The sequence below is a fragment of the Corylus avellana genome, chromosome 2, assembly GCF_965113065.1.
Source record: "Corylus avellana chromosome 2, dhCorAvel1.hap1.2, whole genome shotgun sequence".
In the NCBI taxonomy this organism is placed as follows: Eukaryota; Viridiplantae; Streptophyta; class Magnoliopsida; order Fagales; family Betulaceae; genus Corylus; species Corylus avellana.
The window spans coordinates 6,673,086-6,695,166 of record NC_142491.1 but is presented as its reverse complement, the minus strand read 5'-3'; the positions used below and the strand labels follow the sequence as shown (position 1 = coordinate 6,695,166).

The window sequence follows — 22,081 nt, the reverse complement described above, 5'->3', positions numbered from 1 at the left end:
GTTTTCCTTTTTTCTGGAGATGGAGGCGTTAAAACATCATCAGTTTTCCTGCTTCCGTTTTCTTTGATTACTTTGATTCAATCACGTGGTGTGGAGTCCACCACATTCTATGGACCAACAGAATTCAAAGCTGCCGCAAGTGCCGTGTGGATCCATCACTCTCCCATTGGATGTTTTTTTTGATGAATAAGCAAAGTTCATTAAACAAATCCTGCAAAAAAAAAAAAAAACAACCAGCCACAACTCCCAGACCAGAGTAGGCCTTACAGAAACAAAACTAAACAACAAAACACCACAAAATCACATCCTGTAGAAACATTTTATATCAACAAATCTGCAGGTAGATTCCATAAAGACACTAGGAGAAGATTCTCGATAGTCTTAGGAAAGTTACCCTTCCCAATTATCCTAGCTCTTACTTCCCAAAGAATTCTTTTCAGCAGCTGATCCTCAGTAAGTGGATGTTTACCGTACGCCTTCTTTGGTTTACAAAGCAACACATATTATAGCTCGCAATATCTCTCTTTTTGCTCTCCTGTTTCTTGCAATAATCTTCCTCCATTTCCCTCATTTTCTTTCGTTTCTTTCATTGCAATCTCTTTTTGCTCTCCCGTTTGCTCCATTCATCTTCCTTCATTTCCTCGGATTTGCAAAGAAGAAAACATGGCTGAGGTTGCAAGCCTACTTCTCTCTCCCTTTCTCCAAGCCTTTTTTGAAAGAATGGCATCTCAAGAGTTTGCTGACATCTTTCGAGGACGAAAACTCGACGAAGGTCTCTTACGTAACTTGAAGATACAATTGCTGTCCGTGAGTGCACTGCTTGAAGACGCGGAGGAAAATCTGTTGGATTCTTAACGATAGTAGGATCTTGTATAATTAATCTCAGGAAGGATTTCTCCCGTTAGGGTGGAAATCCTGTGGAGATCAAGAGAACTTAAATACACATTCTGTACGTAACAAAACCAATGTACGTACAATTTAGAGATTGTGTTTGTGTTCTTATGAGACTCTATTTATAGAGTCCCAACTTAACTCTTGACCAAGAGTTATGTCTCTTGACCGGTTACCTCCACTGGAAGTTATATTACCTTCCTGTATATATTATACAATCTGGCGTGGGTATGACCACACTTATAATAGTGTGATCATCCTATGCACCTTCATCTCCCACTTGATCATACTATTATGATCGGTAATAAAACCCTAGTTATACATGTTTACCTTTGGTACCATAAAACATGTCAACTCCTTATCTGCTAACGCTTGCAGACAATAGTCAGATTATAACATCTTTGATGTGTACACACTTATGTTATTTCATCTGATTGCACCTTTTTACCATATGTGTCTTACTGACGACATACTAGTGGTGACTTTACTTGCTATATAATCTAAGCAAATAACATTAATTATCCATAGTTGGGAATACAGTCCACACCCAAACTACAATTAATGATTTTTACATAGTAACCATATGTAAACTTGTATTGAATTTTTCATTCAATTTCTTATCTCCAAGGTTATCCCTATTTGAGATTTACATTGACACTTCTTTCCGATGACTATCGGTATATAGATATTATACCAAACTTAACATAATGCTTTTAAGTGGACTTTACACATTTATGTCTGTTTATGATATCTATATTCACAAGTGTCATTCACCCAAGAATGTTCATTACATTTAACGAGGCGTAAGAAACGCATACCATCATTCATTCAGGCATTCCCTGAATCCTTCTGATTATGCCGTTTTTACCATTAGTTGAGCATGATTACCATGGTAGTAATAATTTTGCCCCATGCCAACTCTCATCTGTAAAACCTACAGATTGTCGTCAGATCATGACATGGCTATACGTGCGCACGTTTTCGTCATCTTATCTGACCGCATCCTTTACCATATACTTCCTTACCGATAGTATATTAGGGATGACTTCATTTCGCTATCTCTCAAACGAACGGCATCAATTCTCCATGGTTGGGAGTATAGTCCACACCCATTCCACAATTGACGACTTCAGTCGTACACAAAACCATGTGTCGATCTGCGCTAAATTTTTGATCAAGTACTTCCTTTAAAGCCATTATTCCTATGGTTTTCCTTGATACACCTTATTAGCGTCTTTTTACACTCTCTGAGCATAGATACTATTCAATCTCAACATAATGCCTTTCAGTGGACTTTACATTTATGTGAGATGTAATATCCGTACCTCATTAGTGTCATCTGCCCTTAACTGACCAATTCTTTTCCCATTAGGTAGAAGTGCATAAAATCGTTCTTCCAGGCGTCCTCGGATCCTTCTGACTATGCGTCAACCCATGTAGCTCTCACCTTGGTGTATTTCAATCCCATTGTTGCTACATGCCCTCTGAATTTATCCAGAGGCAACCCCTTGGTCATAGGATCGGCTACCATCTCTATTAATGAAATAAATTCAACCTTTATTTCACATTTCTCCACTATATCTTGAATATAGTGATAACTTCTATAAATGTGTTTGTCATTGGAGCTATGTGCTCCACTTTTTATTAAAGAGATAGCAGACTTATTATAGCAAAACACATTTATTGGTGCAAAACACATTTATTGGTCTACTAGGTATACCTAAATTAAATTGTCGACAAAAAATTAAATCAAAACCAAATTACTTACCTTTGTGTTGCATGTAATGTACTAAGCTCCATTGTGATTTGTGAACTCCGCAACACAGCCTTGTTTTTTTCTGAAACCAAGAAACAACCATTCCACCAAATAGAAATATGCATTCACTTGTAAATTTTTTTGTCATCTAGATAACCTGCAAAACCTGCATCGCTAATACTTGTCATAACATACATGAGGATGCCCATAGCCTGGGCATAGGGGATATTTTCATTTCTTTGTTATTTACTCCTCATTTCTAGAGCACATAGTCACTTTGCTCTTCGCAGACAAGTGTGCTCAAAACTTTACAATTCTCCAAATTGTACCTTTTTAACACTTTATCCAAATAATCTTCGATCCAAAAACAATAATCCAGAATTTCTATATCCAGAAATTCTTGTACCAAGAACATGAGTGTCATTACCCATGTCTTTCATTTTAAATTTGGATCTTGAGAATGCCTTTTATTTTATTCACCATATCCGGACAATTACCAGCTAACAATATATCATTAACATATAATGGCTATATTGTTAACTTATCTTGGCACCTCTATGTGTAAACATAGTAATTTAACGAACTCATCTCATATCCTATTTCCAATATAACTTGGCTGAATTTCAAATACCACTGTCTAGGATACTATATGAGTTTATACAGGGATCTTTTGACTTGTAGAGTTATGTCATCTGCACTCAGAACATAGTGACCCCTAAGTCCTGAGTATACTTGATGGTTGCCTTTATCTCTTACTCCCACTGTTTCCATCACTTGCATCCACGAGTGATTGATCTTTAAACTTTCATTACTCCCACTGTTTTGAACATATGTATCTTGTTCATCTTGTAATGGAGTATTTTGTAGTTCTTGACATTGAAGATCTACATTTTCTGAAAGTTAGATCATTTCCATAGGAGCAATTTAGTTGATATTAGGAAGAAATATAGCATAACTATCTATCAATCTTTTCTCATAATAGTAGATTTTGTACCCTCTACATAAACTTGTAGAGTTGTAGCCCTTTGAATAAGCTTTCCAACGGTTTTTAAACGGACCAAATCGGAATTAAAATGAGCCAGAACAAGCAAAATTACCAAAACCCTCTTTTATCGGCCGGTTCAGGTGAACCGGGCGGTTTTCTGGTGCTGGACCGGGTCTGGTAAATCCGGAACTCTTGAACCGCGGGTTGAATCCCGGGCCGGTAATCAGATACGGGCGGAATTGCGGGTCGAGCTTCAGCGTTTCGGATTGTGGTGCTACGGGTCGGACTTCATCGTTGACTTCAATCTGGGCTTGGGCTCGCAACACAGACTTTCTGGCCGTGTGTCTCCACTTTGGGCCGAAATGGTAGGGCTGACGAATCGGGTCGAGATAAGCTTTACGGGCGTGCTCCAGAAGGCGTGGAGCGGGTCGGCTGACCCGATCCAAGTCCGAAACGACATAAAGGTTGGAAAACCAAACAAAAAACCGTCGAAACCGTGGTTCGAACCGGTTCCTTCTTCCTCGCATTGTCCTGCTCAAAGCCTTGACCATTAGACCAAGCGCGGCTGATGCTCCAATTTAACCGAATAAATATTAAACCTTCTTTGGAAATCTGTTTCCACCGTTGTCTTCTTTTTCACACGCTCCTCCCCGATCAGTGATATTTCTCTCTTGTTAATCTCAGTGTCAATCATCCATTTCGTGTGAGCATGTTTTATTATAATGAATGATAAAATTACAAGCAAAATTATACAGACACAGACGTAGGAGGAACTCACAGCACGATGAAACCAGAGACAAAACCTCCGACTTTCTCCAACAAGACTGAAACCAAAAATCCGACACCGACAGCGATCTTAGCCGTCCAGCGATCCTCGGCAGCCACTCCGCCGTGGCAGCCCCCTCGTACTGGGACTGGTCCCACCGATTCCTCCTCTTGGGACCCTTATCCTCAGCAGCCTTATTCTCATTGACGGCGGCCTACTCTTCCTCTTCTTGAAGAACTCCTTCCGATTCCTGTACAATGGTTCTGGCGGCATGAAAACCAACCCAATCGCATAGGCAGCCACAATCCCAATCTGCAGTCACAGAGAAAACCAAACAACATAAACCCCGCCGAGAGAAGCAATCCCTCTAGTTTCCAAACCCAGATCGCATGGGAAAGAAACCGTGTTCACAAAAGAGCGCCCAGATGAAGACGCCTTCAGGTCTACCCATTCTGCTTCCTCGCCGGTGACCAGCGACTCAGACTTGGCTTTGAGAGACCCCAACATCTGTCGCTGTTCACCCGCAAACAGATGCCAGACTTTCGATCTCGCGTATCTGCACTAGTATTTGCAGAATTTTCTTGATTCTCTTCATCCTCCACAACCTGGCTCTGATACCACTGTTGGATTCTTAACGATAGTAGGATCTTGTATAATTAATCTCAGGAAGGATTTCTCCCGTTAGGGTGGAAATCCTGTGGAGATCAAGAGAACTTAAATACACATTCTGTACGTAACAAAACCAATGTACGTACAATTTAGAGATTGTGTTTGTGTTCTTATGAGACTCTATTTATAGAGTCTCAACTTAACTCTTGACCAAGAGTTATGTCTCTTGACCGGTTACCTCCACTGGAAGTTATATTACCTTCCTGTATATATTATACAATCTGGCGTGGGTATGACCACACTTATAATAGTGTGATCATCCTATGCACCTTCAAAATCAGCTTACAAAACCTGCTGTGAAAGCGTGGCTGGAGGAGTTGAAAGATGTTGTCTATGAGGCTGAGGACGTCTTGGACGAGATAGCCACTAAAGCCTTGCAACGTAAGTTGGATGCTGAACTTCAAACCACTTCAAGTAAGGTAGGTAAATCCATCTCTAATTTCTTTGGTCATTCTGTCAAGGTGATAGAGCCAAAGATAAAAGAGCTACTTGCCAACCTAGAATGTCTAGCAAATCAAAAAGATGTTCTAGGTCTAAAAGAAGGTGTTGGAGGAGAATCATCAAAAAGATTGCCCACAACTTCTTTGGTTGAAGAATCTGATATTTTTGGTAGGGACGATGATAAGGAAAAAATAATAAACTTGCTCTTAGATGATGCAACTAGCAATGAAAATTTGTATGTTATTCCCATAGTAGGCATGGGTGGAATTGGCAAGACCGCCCTTGCTCAGCTGGTATACAAGGACCAGAGGGTAAAGGAGCATTTTGACCTTCAGGCATGGGTTTGTGTTTCGGATGAGTTTGACGTGTTCAGAGTAACTAAAGCAATTCTAGAGGGAATAGGTTCGTCTACAAGTGTTGATAGTAAGAATCTAAATCTGCTAGTTCTAGAGGGAGTAGGTTTGTCTACAAGTGTTGATAGTAAGAATCTAAATCTGCTAGTTCTAGAGAGAGTAGGTTCGTCTACAAGTGTTGATAGTAAGAATCTAAATCTGCTTCAAGCTGCACTAAAAGATAAATTGATGGGAAAGAAATTCTTACTTGTTTTAGATGATGTATGGAATGAGAATTATGCTCATTGGCAGATCTTAAGTAATCCGCTTAAATCTGGGGCAGAAGGAAGTACAATCATTGTAACGACACGAAATAATGGTGTTGCATCAACTATGCGCACTGTTTCAACTCATCGCCTAAAGACGTTACTGGAAGAAGATTGTTGGTCAGTATTTGCGAAACATGCATTCCATGATGGCAACCCCAATGCACGTCCAGAGCTAGAAGTAATAGGTAGACAAATTGTGAAAAAGTGTGCAGGTCTACCGTTGGCGGCTAAGACAATGGGAGGTCTCTTGCGATCTAAAGAAGGAGTAAATGAGTGGGAGAAGATACTGAAGAGCGAATTATGGGATTTACCAATAGATAAGACAGACATTCTTCCAGCTCTAAAATTAAGTTACAAATATCTCCCCTCACATTTAAAGCAATGCTTTGCTTATTGTTCAATATTTCCTAAGAATTATATTTTAGAAAAAGATGAAGTAGTCTTATTATGGATGGCAGAAGGTTTCTTAAAAGAAACTAGAAACAAAAGAATGGAAGAGGTTGGTGAAGATTACTTCCTTGATTTGGCATCAAGATCATTGTTGGAACAGTCAAGTGGCAATAAATCAGGTTTTATAATGCATGATCTTGTCAATGACTTGGCAAAATTTGTGTCCGGACAATTTACATTCAGGCTGGAGGTTGACCATCCTCATGAAAAAATGAAAAAGACTCGCCATTTGTCTTATTTCAGAAGAAAATTTAATAACTTTGAGAAGTTTAAGGTTCTTTACGAAGTTACTCAATTGCACACATTCCTGACATTGGGGTTGTTACAAGACCACGATCACAACTACTTAACTAAAAGAGTACCACTTGATTTATTGCCAAAGTTAAGATGCTTGCGGGTGATCTCGCTATCTCACTATCAAAATATGACTAAGTTGCCTGAATCAATTGGCAAAATTAAGCATCTACGTTACTTGAACCTTTCTTCCACCGCAATTAAAATGTTGCCTGATTCCTTATGTAAGTTGTGCAATTTACAAACATTGAATTTATCAGGTTGTAAAGATCTCACTTTTTTACCAAGAGATATGTGGAAACTCATTAACTTGCGCCATCTTGATATTAGTGAAACTGCCATAAAGGAGATGCCAATGCAACTGAGTAGACTAGAATGTCTACAAACATTAACTAAATTTATCGTCAGCAGACATAGTGGGGCTTGCATTAAAGAGTTGGGGAAACTTGCAAATCTTCGAGGAACGCTTTCTATTTTAGAGCTCCAAAACGTTGTATCTCCTATGGACGCTTTAAAAGCATGCTTTAAAGATAGGGAGTACCTTGAGGAGTTGGTGTTGGAATGGAATGCATTGGATACTAATATTTCAGAATGTCAAAGATCTGTACTTGACAATCTTCGGCCCCATAGTAACTTGAAAAGTCTCACTATCAACAACTATGGCGCCGAAAGTTTTTCAGATTGGGTTGGACATCTTTCGTACACTAAGATAGTTTCCCTTCACCTAAAAAATTGTAAACTTTGTCCCACTTTGCCACCACTTGGAGAGCTACCCTCTTTGGAGCACCTCTCTATTGTTGGGTTTGAAGGAGTTGTTAAAGTGGCTCGTGAGTTCTATGGCAATAATTCTTCAACCGTTAAACCATTTGGAGCCCTGAAAGTTCTAAGGTTCGAGCGAATGCTAAATTGGGAGGAATGGTCTTCTTTTGGTGCTGAAAATGAAGGTAGAGCTTTTTCACAACTCGAAGAGCTTTATATTATTGATTGTCCTAAGTTAATTGGAGGGCTACCGGTTGATCTTCTTTCTGCAGTCAAACTTGAGATTCATGAATGTCCGCTGCTGGTGGCTTCACTCTCAAAGGCCCCTGTTGTACGACAATTACATTTAAGAGATTGTAATGAGGTTCTGCTAAAGGAATTACCAACTAAATTGTGGGAGCTCGAAATTGGAGGATTTGACGCACTAGAATCCTTTCCCACAGGAATGGTGGCCTCCAACAACTGTCTTGAAGTGTTAAGAATCGAGAAATGTATGAAGTTAGAGCTCCCAACACACTTGAACTTTTCATCCCTTGAAAGGTTGGAGTTGGACGGTTGTGATTCCCTCAAGTCATTTCCATTAGATTTATCCCCAAAGCTTTCTAATATAGCTATATGGCGGTGTAAGAATATGGAATTTTTAACAGTTTCAGAACAACATGGACGTGATTTAGTGACCTCGGATATTCTCATCAGCAACTGCCCTAATTTTGTATCTTTTCCAAAAGGAGGAATTCGTGCCCCCCAACTTATATCCTTTATTGTCCAACATTGTGGAAGTCTGATGTCACTGCCAGAGAAGATGCATACAGTCCTGCCTTCTCTTACCCGTTTTTATATACATACTTGTCCAAGAGTTGAGTCGTTTCCCGAAGGGGGCTTTCCTTCCAATCTGAAAACTTTTGGCGTTATTAATTGTGATAAACTCTTTGCCGGTCGGATGGGATGGGGTTTGCAAGAACTCCCGTCTCTTAGAGATTTGAGTATCGGTGGCAAATCTGAAGACGTGGAGTCATTTCCAGAGCCAGAGTTGCTGCCTTCTTTTCTGACTTCTCTTTCTATGTTCTTATTTCCAAATATGAAATCCTTGGACAAGAGAGGGCTTCAACACCTCACCTCTCTTCAAGAATTGTCGGTCGGGACCTGCCTTAAGCTGGAGTACATGCCAAAAGAAGGGTTGCCTACCTCCCTATCTATAATAAACATCCGAAATTGCCCTTTGTTGAGGAAACGGTGGCAAAGCAAGAAAGAAAAAGAACGGCGAAAGATTCCTAACGTCGAACACATATTGATTGATGATGAAGAATATATTGGATGAGCCAAAAGCCCCGTCGTAAGAGTCCCATTTTCTGTTATAATATCTCGAAGGCGGCAACAACATATTCAGCTTTCACATTTAATTAGGTAATTGCTCTTTTCAATCAACTAATTATAATTCTTTTAATAACTTTCTCAAAGTCTTTCATATATATGGCTTTCTAATATCTTCATGGTCTCATAAATTTCTCTTGGTTTTATCACCGCCTAATTTGGGTTTTTCTAATATTAATTGTATGAAAATTTTGAATCAACAGAATTTAGAAGATTGACGAGCTCAATTTACCACTTGCGAGTTCTTCTTGTACTTCACCATTCTGGTGATGATAATCAACGGCTTGGTCTCTTAAATTTCACTACCTGAAATTATTGTGAAGTCCGTCTAAAGCTTAGGATGCTTTGTGTGAATATACAGGTTTGTTCACTGATTTCTGTTTCTATATATCTCTGTTTCACTGTCTGTCCTTAATTCCATTACTTGTGGGTAGTTTAAATTGAGTAGCTGCTGCATGCCAATCTCCTTCCCATTGGGGATTTTGTTCTTAAGGGAATTCCTAGATCTCCGCACTTTCTCAACGAAGCTGGACTTGCATTGTATATCCCCTCAATTGTCAAAACTGAAATTCTCTTTTGAGTTTGGAATTTTTATCAAAACAGGAAGAAAGACAAGTGACAGCAACTTCATTCTTCAGCATATGTGTTTGATTACCAAACAGATTATTTAATCAATACCAAAATTGATCTTTTTTTTAGCATTTCTTGGTTTGCCTTCTATTTTCCTATCGTTTCTCATACATAGTCAAACCGGTAAAAATTCTATCTTTTCTTATCTGATTTGAAGCATAAACCCTCTACCTCCTTTTTCCCATCCTTTATAACTTAAAAGCGACAAACTCCCCCCCCCCCCCCCCCCCCCCAAACATTGCTACCAATCAGCTAGGTTATACTATATTGATGAACTACATTTAGACCATTTGTTCAACATAAGAAACTTAACATTTCTCTAACTGAAAAGAAAATTAAACATTACATATAATATCTAATAACTCCAATGTAAGTGTCATTATTTATTGATTCAGGCATTTAGTTATTTTCTAATGAATATGTTCTTAAGTTGAGTGGCGACTTGTTGGACTTATGGTGTGGTGCCAAATCGAGATCATGGGAACTTTGTTCTGTTTTTTGAAGTGTAGGCTTTGAATTGCTCTTCTGTATTCCTTTCTCTCAAAAGCTGGAACATGGGAAAAGGTAATCAATGGCTGTAGAGAATTTTCTTGTGGCTACTGTATGATATCTGTTAAAGTGGCTGATTTGATTTAACATAACAAAATACCAGGCTACTTTATATCCAGCCGGCATTGCACCAATTGGAAACTAGTACAGTTTCTGATACCTCCAGTAATCAAAACTTTGAGATGAGAAACTGCAGCTGGGTCTTAGATACCTGTTGATTGGACAAAGCAGGTCAGTTTTCAATGTTGCTTCCTTTTTAATCCTAAGCGTTTTCTTTTGTTTTTCTTTGAGTGCATGCAAATAAAATTCTTACCAAGTTTTTGTTTTATCCCACTTTATCTTCTCTTCCAAAATAAGATGAAAAGATTATGTTTATTTTATTTATTTAGTTAAATAGATACATTTTATTGGTGCTGCCTTGCTTCAGGAGGAATGAAAATGGCTAATTAAGCTTTCTGAAGTCCTGTTGATCTTAGAAGTTTCTTTGTATATGCAGCTTTTCCAGTTAATTAGGTACTTGCTTTTTTCAACCTGCTAATTATCAATAAGTATCTTTTTTTGGGGAGTTCATTCTCACATCATCTGATCCACATGTATGTGTATTTTCTATTTCAAATTTTTTAGATGAGAAACTGTAGCTGGTTATTATTAGATGATGGCCTGCATTGTCTCTTGGTTAAACAATGCAAGGTCAGTTCCAAATTATCTTTTGTTGGGTTTTGAGTGGTTTCTCTCCACCAGTCTTTGTACTACATCTTGGTGTTCCTGTATGATTGAGTTAATTTTATTGTCTTCTTTTCTACCCAAACATTTGTTTGTTACAACAATTTGAATCTATTTTTCTCTCTCCCTCTCCCTAAGAAAAATAATTGTGATATAGTGGCAGGAAAGTTTTATTTGTTGTTTATATATTGACATGTGTGACAGAAGATATCAATGATATTTCATTTGATTACTAACACTTTTGTATTTATATCATTGACAGAAAAGATTTCTTCTCAGTAATTGGGTCTTTGAGTTAAAGAAAAATGGAAGCCTTCTTTTGAAATGATGATTTAGCGATTCATTTCTTTATTTTTGTTGGAATTCACTTTTAAGGTGATAAATTTATGTTTAACCCAAGAATGCTTGTATTTTTGAAGTGGTAATAACCTCTAGCTATTTCTCTAGGGAAGACAATTGTAAACTTATTATTGTTGATAGTAGAAGATTTAACTGGACTAGGTCCCGTGGTTTTTCCCTTCGCATTGTAGGGTTTTCCACGTAAAAATCTTGGTGTCTTGCTTGTGGGTTGCTTGATTATTATTTTGCATTGTAAGTTTATTTTTGGGTGCTAGTGTGACTATTTAATTTGCACAAAGATGAGTAGATTAATTCCGCTGTGTATCTAAAATTGGTGTTCACCCCTAACACAATTCAAATATGCTACTATGTAATTGTTTTCCCTTTCATTTTCTCACTATCAGGAGAAAAAGAAACTCCATTAATGCTTATGCATGATTTGGGAAATTGAATTCTTCTTAAGGATAACCTGTGCACGTTCATTCTTTATGGAATTTGATCTAAAATGATGACAGCCTGAAGATTGAGAAAGCTTGTTCTTTTGCGGATGCAATCATTTTTCAAGTTATTAGTAAAGCTAAATGTTACATGATGTTTTTAGCTGATGAACCCAAGATTACGTGATGTTTTTACTTACAATCAATCCTTGGTATAGACATACAATTGCAGATACTTATCTCTCAGGAGATGAAAATTTTCAACAAACATGGCAATCTACAGCTATAACCCAAGTCAAGCCAGCCAACCAAGGAAAAATTGTACCGAGATAGACCTTTGCTTCTTCTTCCTCTTAAGAAGATAGTAGTACTGCATCCGTTGACAACAACATTCACCTCCACATGTGCAATTTCCTCATTTTTTTCTCTAATTACTATCATATTTTGGGACTTCAATTTCATAATAAAACAACCAGCTTGAAGAAATCACAACCAAACCAATAAAATCCTGAATCATATATATTCAAAACCCGAACTTCAATTTTTCTCCCTTTTTTTTTTTCCCCCACTTTTATGAGTAAAGCATAAACTAAAAAAGGATCATTTGTCTTTAATTCATTTCCGTACACTTAAGATCAACTGAAACATCAATAGAAAAAAAAAAAAAAAAAAAAAAAAAAATCAACCGAAACTAATAGTATTCCTTATCAAGGACCAAGCGTGAAAGAGCGCCTACGGTTATTCCTATAGTAATGACACTGCTACCGAAGTCGTCAAAGTTACGGGCTTCATCTCACGTTAGATTTTTAGGGGTTTGTTTTGTGGAGAAGAAGTATGTTTGGGTACGAGGTTTGTTTTAATTCCTATTTTGCTATTTCAGTGCACATACATTCCTATTCTAGTTTAGGAATATGATATCCTGGTTTGGATTTTGGAATTTATATCTGTTTGGTCTCGGGTACTCCTTACCCCAGCCTAATGTAATCTGCGAACATGATATTCTTGATGAAAAAAAAAGAAAAAATTCGACCGAGAAAAAAAAAATGGAAAATCTTGGTTGACAAAAAAATAAATAAAAGAGGCCAAGTTGTACATCCATTGGCCCATAGTTGGCCTATTTTTTTCTCAACCTTGGTGGCATTATTTAAAACCCATGTCATTACAACCCAAAGTTGGCTTCGGCCAATAGTTGGCTCATTTTTTGTTTGGTCTGGTGGTATTGTTTAATGCCCAGGCCCATTTCAGCCAACAGTTGGCTCTCACTTCAGCCCAAAGTGGACTCTCATTTGGGCCTTGTAGTATTGTTTAAAGCCCAGACCCATTTCAACCCATAATTGGTCTTCTTTTGTATTAAGGCGCATTTTAGATCACCGTCGCTGACCGCCTCCAGCCACCGCTGTCAAGTGTTGTCATCTCTAGCAAGAGAGAGAGAGAGAGAGAGAGAGAGAGAAGAAAAAGAAGAAGAAGAAGAAAATCAAGCTCAAGGTTTCAGAATCTTTCACCTTGAGTTTGAGGGAGAAATTGATATTGTATGTTATTAATTACCTTGTATAAGAGTGATTGTAATCAGGTTTGATAGTAATCAAATCAATCAAATTTGATTATCATACTTATCTATTTCAATTCTCCTATAAACAAAATCATTTGTATTGTAATATCAATCAAGCAATAAGAGCATAATGTAGCCCTCTAGGCTTTTTTCTGTAAAACATAAGTCATAGACCGAACTACCTAAAATTGTTTGTATCTGTTTTATTGTAATATCAATCAAGCAATAAGAGCATAATGTAGCCCTCTAGGCTTTTTTCTGTGAACATAGGTCATAGACTGAACTACCGAAAATTGTTTGTATCTATTTTATTATTCCGCAATTTATTTTCAATTTCATTATGAATTTCTTCAATATGAACATGCCAAATAAAGGAATGACCTTGCCAGAAACTTTGTAAAGCAGATTTTTTTTTTCTTTTTCTTTTTCTTTTTGTAATCAAATTGGGAAAGGGATACATTAGATCAAATCACCGAAAATAACAGACCCAAAGCATAAAAAAAAAAGAAACTATGCAGAAGTACAAATAAATGGGTCAAACAAGTGACTCGAATTCACTTAATACAACGGTATAAAGCGGTTAATGAAGCAAAAATGCACAAATATTGAATTAGCTTTGTCACACGCCTCAAACCTCAAGTATAAGGGACCGTTTGTTGGTTTTATAAAGACTATATGCTTCACCTCAATCAAGACCCTCATCCCACTTAACACAAATATTGATTGAGAAGTTAATAGTGAAAGGTCGGTCGTACACTTAGTGATTGTTCTCTCTTTTTCCAAAAGAAAATTTACTTTGTTCCTAAAATACAAAATACCCACAAAATATTTAAATTTGTTTTCACCTTTTGAGCCACATTAAAATACTTAAAGCCAAAAAAAACTATGGTGCAAGTCTTCTTTGTTAAAAAAAAAAGAGCTTCCCTGTTCCCACTTTACTTTTTCTTTGATTCCTCTGATTAAATCACATGTTGTGGCCGGAGTCCAGTTGGCCACACAATCAGCCAACGGATTCCGAACCCATCTCCTTTAACCATTTAAAGGCAAGTTCAAAGTCTTGGAATTTAGAAAGAAAGAATAAAGGGAACTTAGAAAATAACAAAGAAACATCGGAAAAAGATTCCCACTATCAATAAAGGCAATTTTTTTTTTTATATGTTTATATAAGAGGGAAAGAGGGATTCAAACCTAATGACCCCCGTTTCATAAAGCGTGATCTACAGTCGATTGAATTACTCCTTTGAGGCATCAATAAAGGCAACTTAAAAGCCAAAGAAGTGCATCATATATATATATGAATATTTTTTGCAAATATGGTTAAATTCTGACCAATACTTTAATTTTTGCAATTTTTTTCTATCTTCTATTTTTTTTTTTTTTTTTTTTTTCTAAAATAGATAGGGGTATTTTGAAAAAAAGTTCACGGATTGATAGATTTCAAACAATTGAAAGATAGAAACACTGAATTGAAAAAAATTGAACTTTATAAAAGACATTTAAAAGTAATGACAATTAAGGGTGTTAAATTTTTGTGGTCTACTGTCCCTGTTGAGCATTTGGCTGGTAGTTTTCTTTCAATATTTTAAAAAGCAATGATATATCTGAATATTTGTTAGGAAACTACATATATACTTGTCTCTTCCATTTAGTACCAATGCAGCTTCACCCTTTTATACGTATTTTCCAAGCCCCAATACATGGACATATATATCAACACTAGTGAACTACATGCAACACGTGGAATTCCTTTTATGATAAAGATAGAATGAATTCCTTTTGTTTATTGGGTCATAAAGACTATTATATGCTTCACGTCCATCAAGATCCTCCTTCACTTACTCAAATATTGATTGAGAATTTGATGTTTAAAGGTCCGTCTTCCACTTGGTGATTGTTGTCTCTTTTTCTAAATCAATTATATCTTACTTTGTTACTTTTTTTTTTTTTTTTTTTTTTCAAATTAATTCTGGGGAAAAGGAAAGGGATTCTTTCTTCTTTGATTTACTTTTGAATGTTTCTTGCTTTCTAGTGCAAGCTGTTTTATTTATTTATTTGAGCAAATATGGACTATGTTATGGTACACAGGAAAGACAAAGTTTAAACTATATTTTATGGTAATGGCCTCCTCAATGATGTCCGGACATGAGGCTATGCCGATGGACACAAGATGATTGGTCTAAATAAAGTGAGATGAATTATAAAAATATCTATATATGGGTGTTAAGTTTTACATTGATTCTTTAATAGGTGATACAATGACACACTAAATCTTTGCTACTCATCTTTCTAATGTGAGAATGTTACATATTTGATGTAAAAAAAGGATAATATAGTTGTATTGAGAATAACTTCTATGTGGATGGTGCACAAAACCCCTCTTTTGTACCCACCATTCATAGTCTGACACATTAGCATGGAACACAACAAGGAAAAAAATATAACCACACCAAATTATACCAAATATGAGATAAAAAAATTAATTAATTTTTTTTAAAAAAAAAAACAAAAAACCAAAATTGAAGGGAAAGGATCATGTTCCATTAGAGATCGAAAACCACCACCGATTGGAGATGAGAAACTGCAGCTGGGTCTTGGACGGTGTCCTTACGTGTTGATTAGCCAAAGCAGGTCAGTTTTCAATGTTGCTCCTTTTTTAAAGGTTTTATTTTATTTTTTCTTTAGTGCAAATAAAATACTTCCCAAGTGTTAGCTAGTTTTATTCCACTTTATCTTCCTTTCCAAAATGAGTCGAAAAGATTTTGTTTAAGTTGGACTTCTTCATGCCCTTATTTAGTTAAATAGATTTATTTTAATGGTGCTGCCTTGCTTAAGGGGGAATAAAAATTACTAAGCTTTGGTGAAGTCCTGTTGATCTCTTTCCATTTTTTGATTAAAAAATTTAGTTTTTTTCTTATGAATAGGTACTGAAAATCTAGCGGCCCTAAATCAAGATCACGGGAAATTTCTGAACTTCAAGATTTGCTCAAGTGTAGGATTTGAATTACCAATCAGTATCTTTTCTTGTGATAGCTCTTATGTGGGAAATGGTAATCACTGGAAGCAGAGGACTTTCTGTGGCTACTGTATGATATCTGTTAGGGTGGCTGGTGATTTCAACTTATGCCTTCAATTATCAGATTTTTGTGATGAGAATCTGCAGCTGGGTATTAGAGGTTGACATTATCTGTTGATTAAACAATGCAGGTGCGTTTGCCTGGTGCTTCCTTTCTTTATCAACTTCATACTTGCATTTAGTACAAACGCAGCTGAAACTCCCCTTTATAATATGTATTTTCCAAGCCCCAATACATGAACATAAATATAAACACTAGTGAACAATAACGTGCAATTCCCTTTGTAAGGAATGTGTTTCCTTACAAATGTTTTAAGGAATGTTTTTCCCTTTGTAACTCTACATAATGTATCCTCTTGTAACCAAGATCATCAACAAAATGAAAGACAAAATGTAGTCCTTCAATATTACATGCATTCTCCTTCTACAAATCACCATCTTCTTCTTCACAAATCTCCATCTTTGTTTTCTACATTTTACATGAAATCATAGCCTCTAGGCTAACGCCTTCTTTCTCATCCTGATTTTTCTTCTACGTACAAGAGCTGTTTTTAATCTTTCCTTCTCTTTGAGGCATTTCTTCAAACGCCACAGCTACAACGATAGCCCCATCTTTCTCTATGCTTTCTGAATCTTCCACCTAGAGTTTTAGGAAGAAATTATTTTGCATTGTGAGATTATTTTTGGGTGCTAGTGTGACTATTTAATTTGCACAAAGACGGGTAGATTAATTCTGCTGTATATCTGAAATTGGTGTTCACCCCTAACACAATTCAAATATGCTATTATATATGTGATTGTTTTCTCTTTCATTTTCTCAGTATCAGGAGAAAAAGAAACGCCATTAATGCTTATGCATGATTTGGAAAATTGAAATCTTCTTAAGGGTAACCTGGGCACATTCATTCTTTATGGAATTTGATCTAAAATGATGACAGCCTGAAGATTGAGAAAGCTTGTTCTTTTGCGGATGCAATCATTTTACAAGTTATTAGTAAAGCTAAATGTTGCATGATGATTTTAGCAGATGAACCCAGGATTACAAGATCGATGTTTTTACTTACAATCAATCCTTGGTATAGACATACAATTGCAGATACTTTTCTTTTTCTCAGGAGATGAAAATCGTACAATTGCAGATCTCATACAATTCTCATGAGATCTATCAATATTTTGGTTGAATTTTCGCCAACAACTTCTCCGGCCGTGACATCATTTCTTTTCTTTCTCAATTGTTGGGAGATATGTTCCAGATGAATTGCCCTATATAATATTGCACATGATGATATGGCGTTCAATGTAAGTACATCTGAGTTCTTTAATATTTTAATTGTGTTTTCTTTAATCGATCTCTTTCCTGCACACTGCATTGTGTCTGAAACTCGATATTGTCCCCATATATGAAATCTTTCTTGTCTCTTAAGTGCTTGTTTGCTCAATCGTTCTTGAGACTTTTTAGTATCAATGGCTGCGGTTGGAAGATGCTAAATTCTTGGGAAATGCTGGTTTCTTGTGATTTATAACGTGGACGAAAATAAAAAAGGGGCTTATGGCTGTCCATTCCAGAAATTTCTTTTAAATGTTCCTTAATTTTCTTCTCATGAGGAAAACCATGAATTATAGTAAATTATAACCTAATGACATAGCTAGAGGGCTTCTAATAGTTTGTGGATGGCTTTCAATTTGTGTCACGTCTAAATAGACCCGGATTGGGATTGCAGAAGAGTTTTGTTAAGAATTTAAATGTGTAATGATATCCACCCATCCTTTGTGTTCTTCCCCTTCAGAGTTGTGGGTTAAGAGAAGCGCATGGGTTATTTGTAAGAGTCTTTTTTCTTATTCTGCTGGCAGTTAATATAATTATGCCCCTCAAATAAACAATCATCGTTTGTTTCCGATGGGTGGGTGATAGGCAGCCTTGGATTATTGGCATATGGATGAGCACAAAACCAACACCAACATCAACCGACAAGAGTACTGGGTGATGTAAATTATTGCATAAGGTCTAAAAAGGCTGCGCAATATGGCAGTAGTAGCTCGGTGGCCTATTAGGTTTCATTGTCTTAGTATGGTGGTTTAGAGGCATTAAACAACTTAGATTTTGTCATACAGGCTACGAGATATAGGCATGCTTGCTGTTTCGATCTGATCCTCCAAATGAATGAGACAAATCTTTTTTTATTTGGCACATTTTGTCAACATTTTTTAAGGTTAATGTAGTATATGAGAACCACAATACATGCGAACCACAATATATATATATATATATATATATATATATATATGAGACTGCATTCAATGATGAAGTTTTCTTTCAATAAAAAAATTGTGAATTTAGTATATTAAATTAACATTATTCTTTAAAGTATGTGGACGAACTTTTTAATGCAGGCAGGCACGCAGGAAAATTGGTAAGTTGACTTGACTACATCGTATCCACATTGCCAAATTATATGCTCTATTATATTGGTTAAGCCAGTTTTTATAGAACTGAGATTATTTAGATATCATTGCTAAGGATCCTTAACTCGTCCGTCCACGATGGTTATTCCAATTTCACTAGTTTTTCTTGTATTTGCTGTTGCAATTGCATCAGTAGATTGCAACTTTGAAGGTTTGTTAATGTGTTTTGAGTTGTTTGTTAACGTGTTTAATAATATATATCTCTCTCTCAACCTCAGTTAACTTTGTTTTTTGCTAAAACAGGGGATGCTCTTTATGCCTGGAAAACCAAATTGGTAGACCCTAACGGTGTCCTTCAGAGCTGGGATCCAAATTTGGTGAATCCATGCACCTGGTATCACGTTACTTGCAACGGTGATAATAGCGTCACAAGGGTGTAAGCATTCTTCTTCTTCTTCTTCTTCTTCTTCTTCATCAAGAAGTCACTTTTTTGATTAACTAGATTTCATGAATTGAAGGGACCTCGGCAATGCTGGACTTTCGGGAATTCTTGTCCCTCAGCTTGGGGCCTTGTCTAATCTTCAATATTTGTAAGATCATAAACAAGATAGTTTTCGATATATCTGGGAAATCTTTCTTTCAGAAAAAGGGAAAATATCAAAATATATATTAATCGTGGTAATTTATTTAATTACTGGCAGGGAGGTATTTGGAAATAACATAAGTGGAGTCATACCAACTGTTATTGGTAAGCTAACGACCCTGATTAGCTTGGACCTTTACCAGAATCATCTTTCTGGGATCATCCCATCATCTCTTGGAAACTTGGTTTCCTTAAGGTTTTTGTAAGTATCTCTCTCCAATTTTCTTTCAAGTTCGGTAAAAGAAGAAATTATGAGGAATTTATTTAGTCTTCAAGGGTGATTTTGTATTGCCTGCAGGAGATTGAACAGTAACAAGCTTAGTGGCGTAATACCAGCAGAGCTCCTTCAACTTGTTAGATTGGGGCATTTGATGATTTTGTGAGTTAACTCCTTCTCTTTTGAGTTCAAGCCATATTATATTATTCTTTTTATTTATTTTTAGTTTCTAGAAAGAATTGACAATTTAGATTTTCTTTCTTTCCTTTCTCTCATCATCCTTCATATTTTTCTAATTGCAATTGTCATACTATTATTATTTATCAGGAATGTTTCAGACAACCAGCTGGTAGGGAGTGTCCACCGCACAAACACAAGAAGTAAACTAACTACTTTGCCTTTGGCTATTTGTACAGATATTCCCACCTTTGACAACATGCTCCTTTAACTTTAACAAAAAAAAAAAAAACTGGCTAATTTAGTAATCTCCAGCTTATACTTTTTTCTTTTTTCTTTTTCTTTTCATGGGTTGTAGAATTTGCAGTTACTACAATAATACAAGATCCAAGAGCTCAGAAGTAAATGACCATGGCCAATAACTACACCTGCAAGCTACCACATAGCTTTGGAATAAATTTGTAATTTTTGAAGCCCATTGTTGGTGGCAATAAACCTCTCTACACATATGCTTTGCATTTAGAGGCCATTATTTATGCCAGTAAACCTACATACTGGTTTGTAGCTCTTATATATATATATATATATATATATATATATGGGTTTTTTTTTTTTCCCCAACCAAAAATACGTACATTTCCTCCCCCTAATTTCTTTTTAGTTTTAGAAATTCATATAATTGTCATGGACCGACCTTTTCTAGTAACTTTTTATGGGGGCAAATCAGGCTAAGCCCAAAACTTATGGATCGGATGTTGATTACTGCTCTGAAAAGTTTTATTCATACTTAACAGGCCATAACATAGCAAAACCGGCTATTATATTATATGTTACATGTTATGATCTTAGATGTCTAACATGATTTTAATGCAATTTTAATGACTTGTATATAAGTTTTTGGGCATCCTTCCCTTACAAACTGATTTTCAATGATGATTTATATCAAATATTTGTATCATTTGGTATTAGAAACAGCCACTATCAAGTATAGAATCATGGAGGGGGTGACCTATTTGGTGGATTAAAATGTTTTAGTACCATGTATAAATCTAGTATTAAGTAATTGAATACTAATATATGAGTAAAGTCTCTAAAAGAAAAAAGACTATCATCGGCTCATAGTCGGTAGAATATGTCGGTTGTGGAATGTTGTAGTATGTTATAATTTGAAGTGTTCCATATGGCTTAAATACATATTAACCATTTGTATATAAGCTTTGGACACTCTCATTTTACAAACTGATTTTTAATGGTGAATTTTAAACAAATTTGTATCACTATGACATTATGACATTATGTCACCATAAGATAATGACAATCTATTTACACATGCATTGAAGTACAAAACTAATTAACTTGAAAGGTTATCTTGTTTATCCTTATCACATAAATGTTTATTGTCCTCGATCGATCTGTTTGAGTTTTACTGGGAAGCCTATCATTTGGATTCTGTTGGGGTTGAAACTATGAATATAAATATGGATGCGCCTTTGAGATTTTGCTACTCATCAAACCCTTACGATTGTTTTCTTTTCTTTTCTTTTTTTTTTTCCTTTTTTTTTTTTTAACAAATATTTTGGATGTAATAGGGGGTGCCAGCCTCGTCATAAAATCAGCCTCTCTGTTTTCAGTGTCAAAACAAAAATAAAAATAAAATTCTTAACACTTTTTCCAAGATATCATTCCTTTTTGTCAATTAAAAATTCATTTTTATTTTATTTTAACTACGTTTTTTTTAATACAAATTTCAGTAGATTATTTATTTCGCTCTCTATTTTCTTAAAATATTATTTTTAAGCCAACCAAGAGAAAGTAATACAAACTATATACAGTAGTTGTACAAGAGTGCCTGCCTTACCACCAAACCGGACAAGGGAATCCCAACGGTAAACCTCAACTCATACAACCCCACATGTGGCACGTCTCCCCATCTTTTCTTGTCCTTATTCTTCCAAAGCCTCTCTACAAGATTCTTTTTGACGTTTCTTTGGCTGTGTTTGATAAATGATTTCGTTTCAATACTATTTATATTACTTTTTCTTACTTTTACATCACATTAATAATTTTTTATTACTATTCAAATAAAAAAATCACTACAAAATATATATATATTTTTCATACCAAACATTTTTACTTTTCACCTTTTTTTTTCTAAAAAAAAAAACATTTTACTTTTTTTTTTTTTACATCAATCAATTTTTGCTACTGTATCAAACCACTAAAACCCGAAAACCATTTAACAAACGAATCTCATCAGCCAGAAATGTGACATACTTATCATATTTTTTTCTCAAAGTT

General features: G+C 35.8%; 3 protein-coding genes across 3 annotated transcripts in view; 2 read left to right on the top strand and 1 right to left on the bottom strand.

The window, feature by feature from the left end:
- Positions 1 to 22,081, bottom strand: part of LOC132175108 (putative disease resistance RPP13-like protein 1) — a 71,585-nt gene that overhangs the window by 33,731 nt on the left and 15,773 nt on the right. The window lies entirely within an intron of this gene.
- LOC132172953 (putative disease resistance RPP13-like protein 1) lies at positions 664 to 11,305 on the top strand. Its single transcript, XM_088513336.1, has 8 exons — positions 664 to 842; positions 2,938 to 2,941; positions 5,349 to 5,910; positions 6,025 to 9,076; positions 9,247 to 9,404; positions 10,183 to 10,237; positions 10,326 to 10,453; positions 11,208 to 11,305. Exons 1-4 carry the CDS (start codon positions 664 to 666, stop codon positions 8,988 to 8,990), a joined length of 3,711 nt encoding a protein of 1,236 aa, XP_088369462.1. The 3' UTR covers positions 8,991 to 9,076; positions 9,247 to 9,404; positions 10,183 to 10,237; positions 10,326 to 10,453; positions 11,208 to 11,305.
- On the top strand, positions 18,844 to 20,292 carry LOC132167561 (leucine-rich repeat protein 1-like). The gene is made up of 7 exons (XM_059578574.2): positions 18,844 to 18,957; positions 19,050 to 19,182; positions 19,265 to 19,336; positions 19,448 to 19,591; positions 19,688 to 19,768; positions 19,934 to 19,986; positions 20,142 to 20,292. Exons 1-7 carry the CDS (start codon positions 18,885 to 18,887, stop codon positions 20,186 to 20,188), a joined length of 603 nt encoding a protein of 200 aa, XP_059434557.2. The 5' UTR covers positions 18,844 to 18,884; the 3' UTR covers positions 20,189 to 20,292.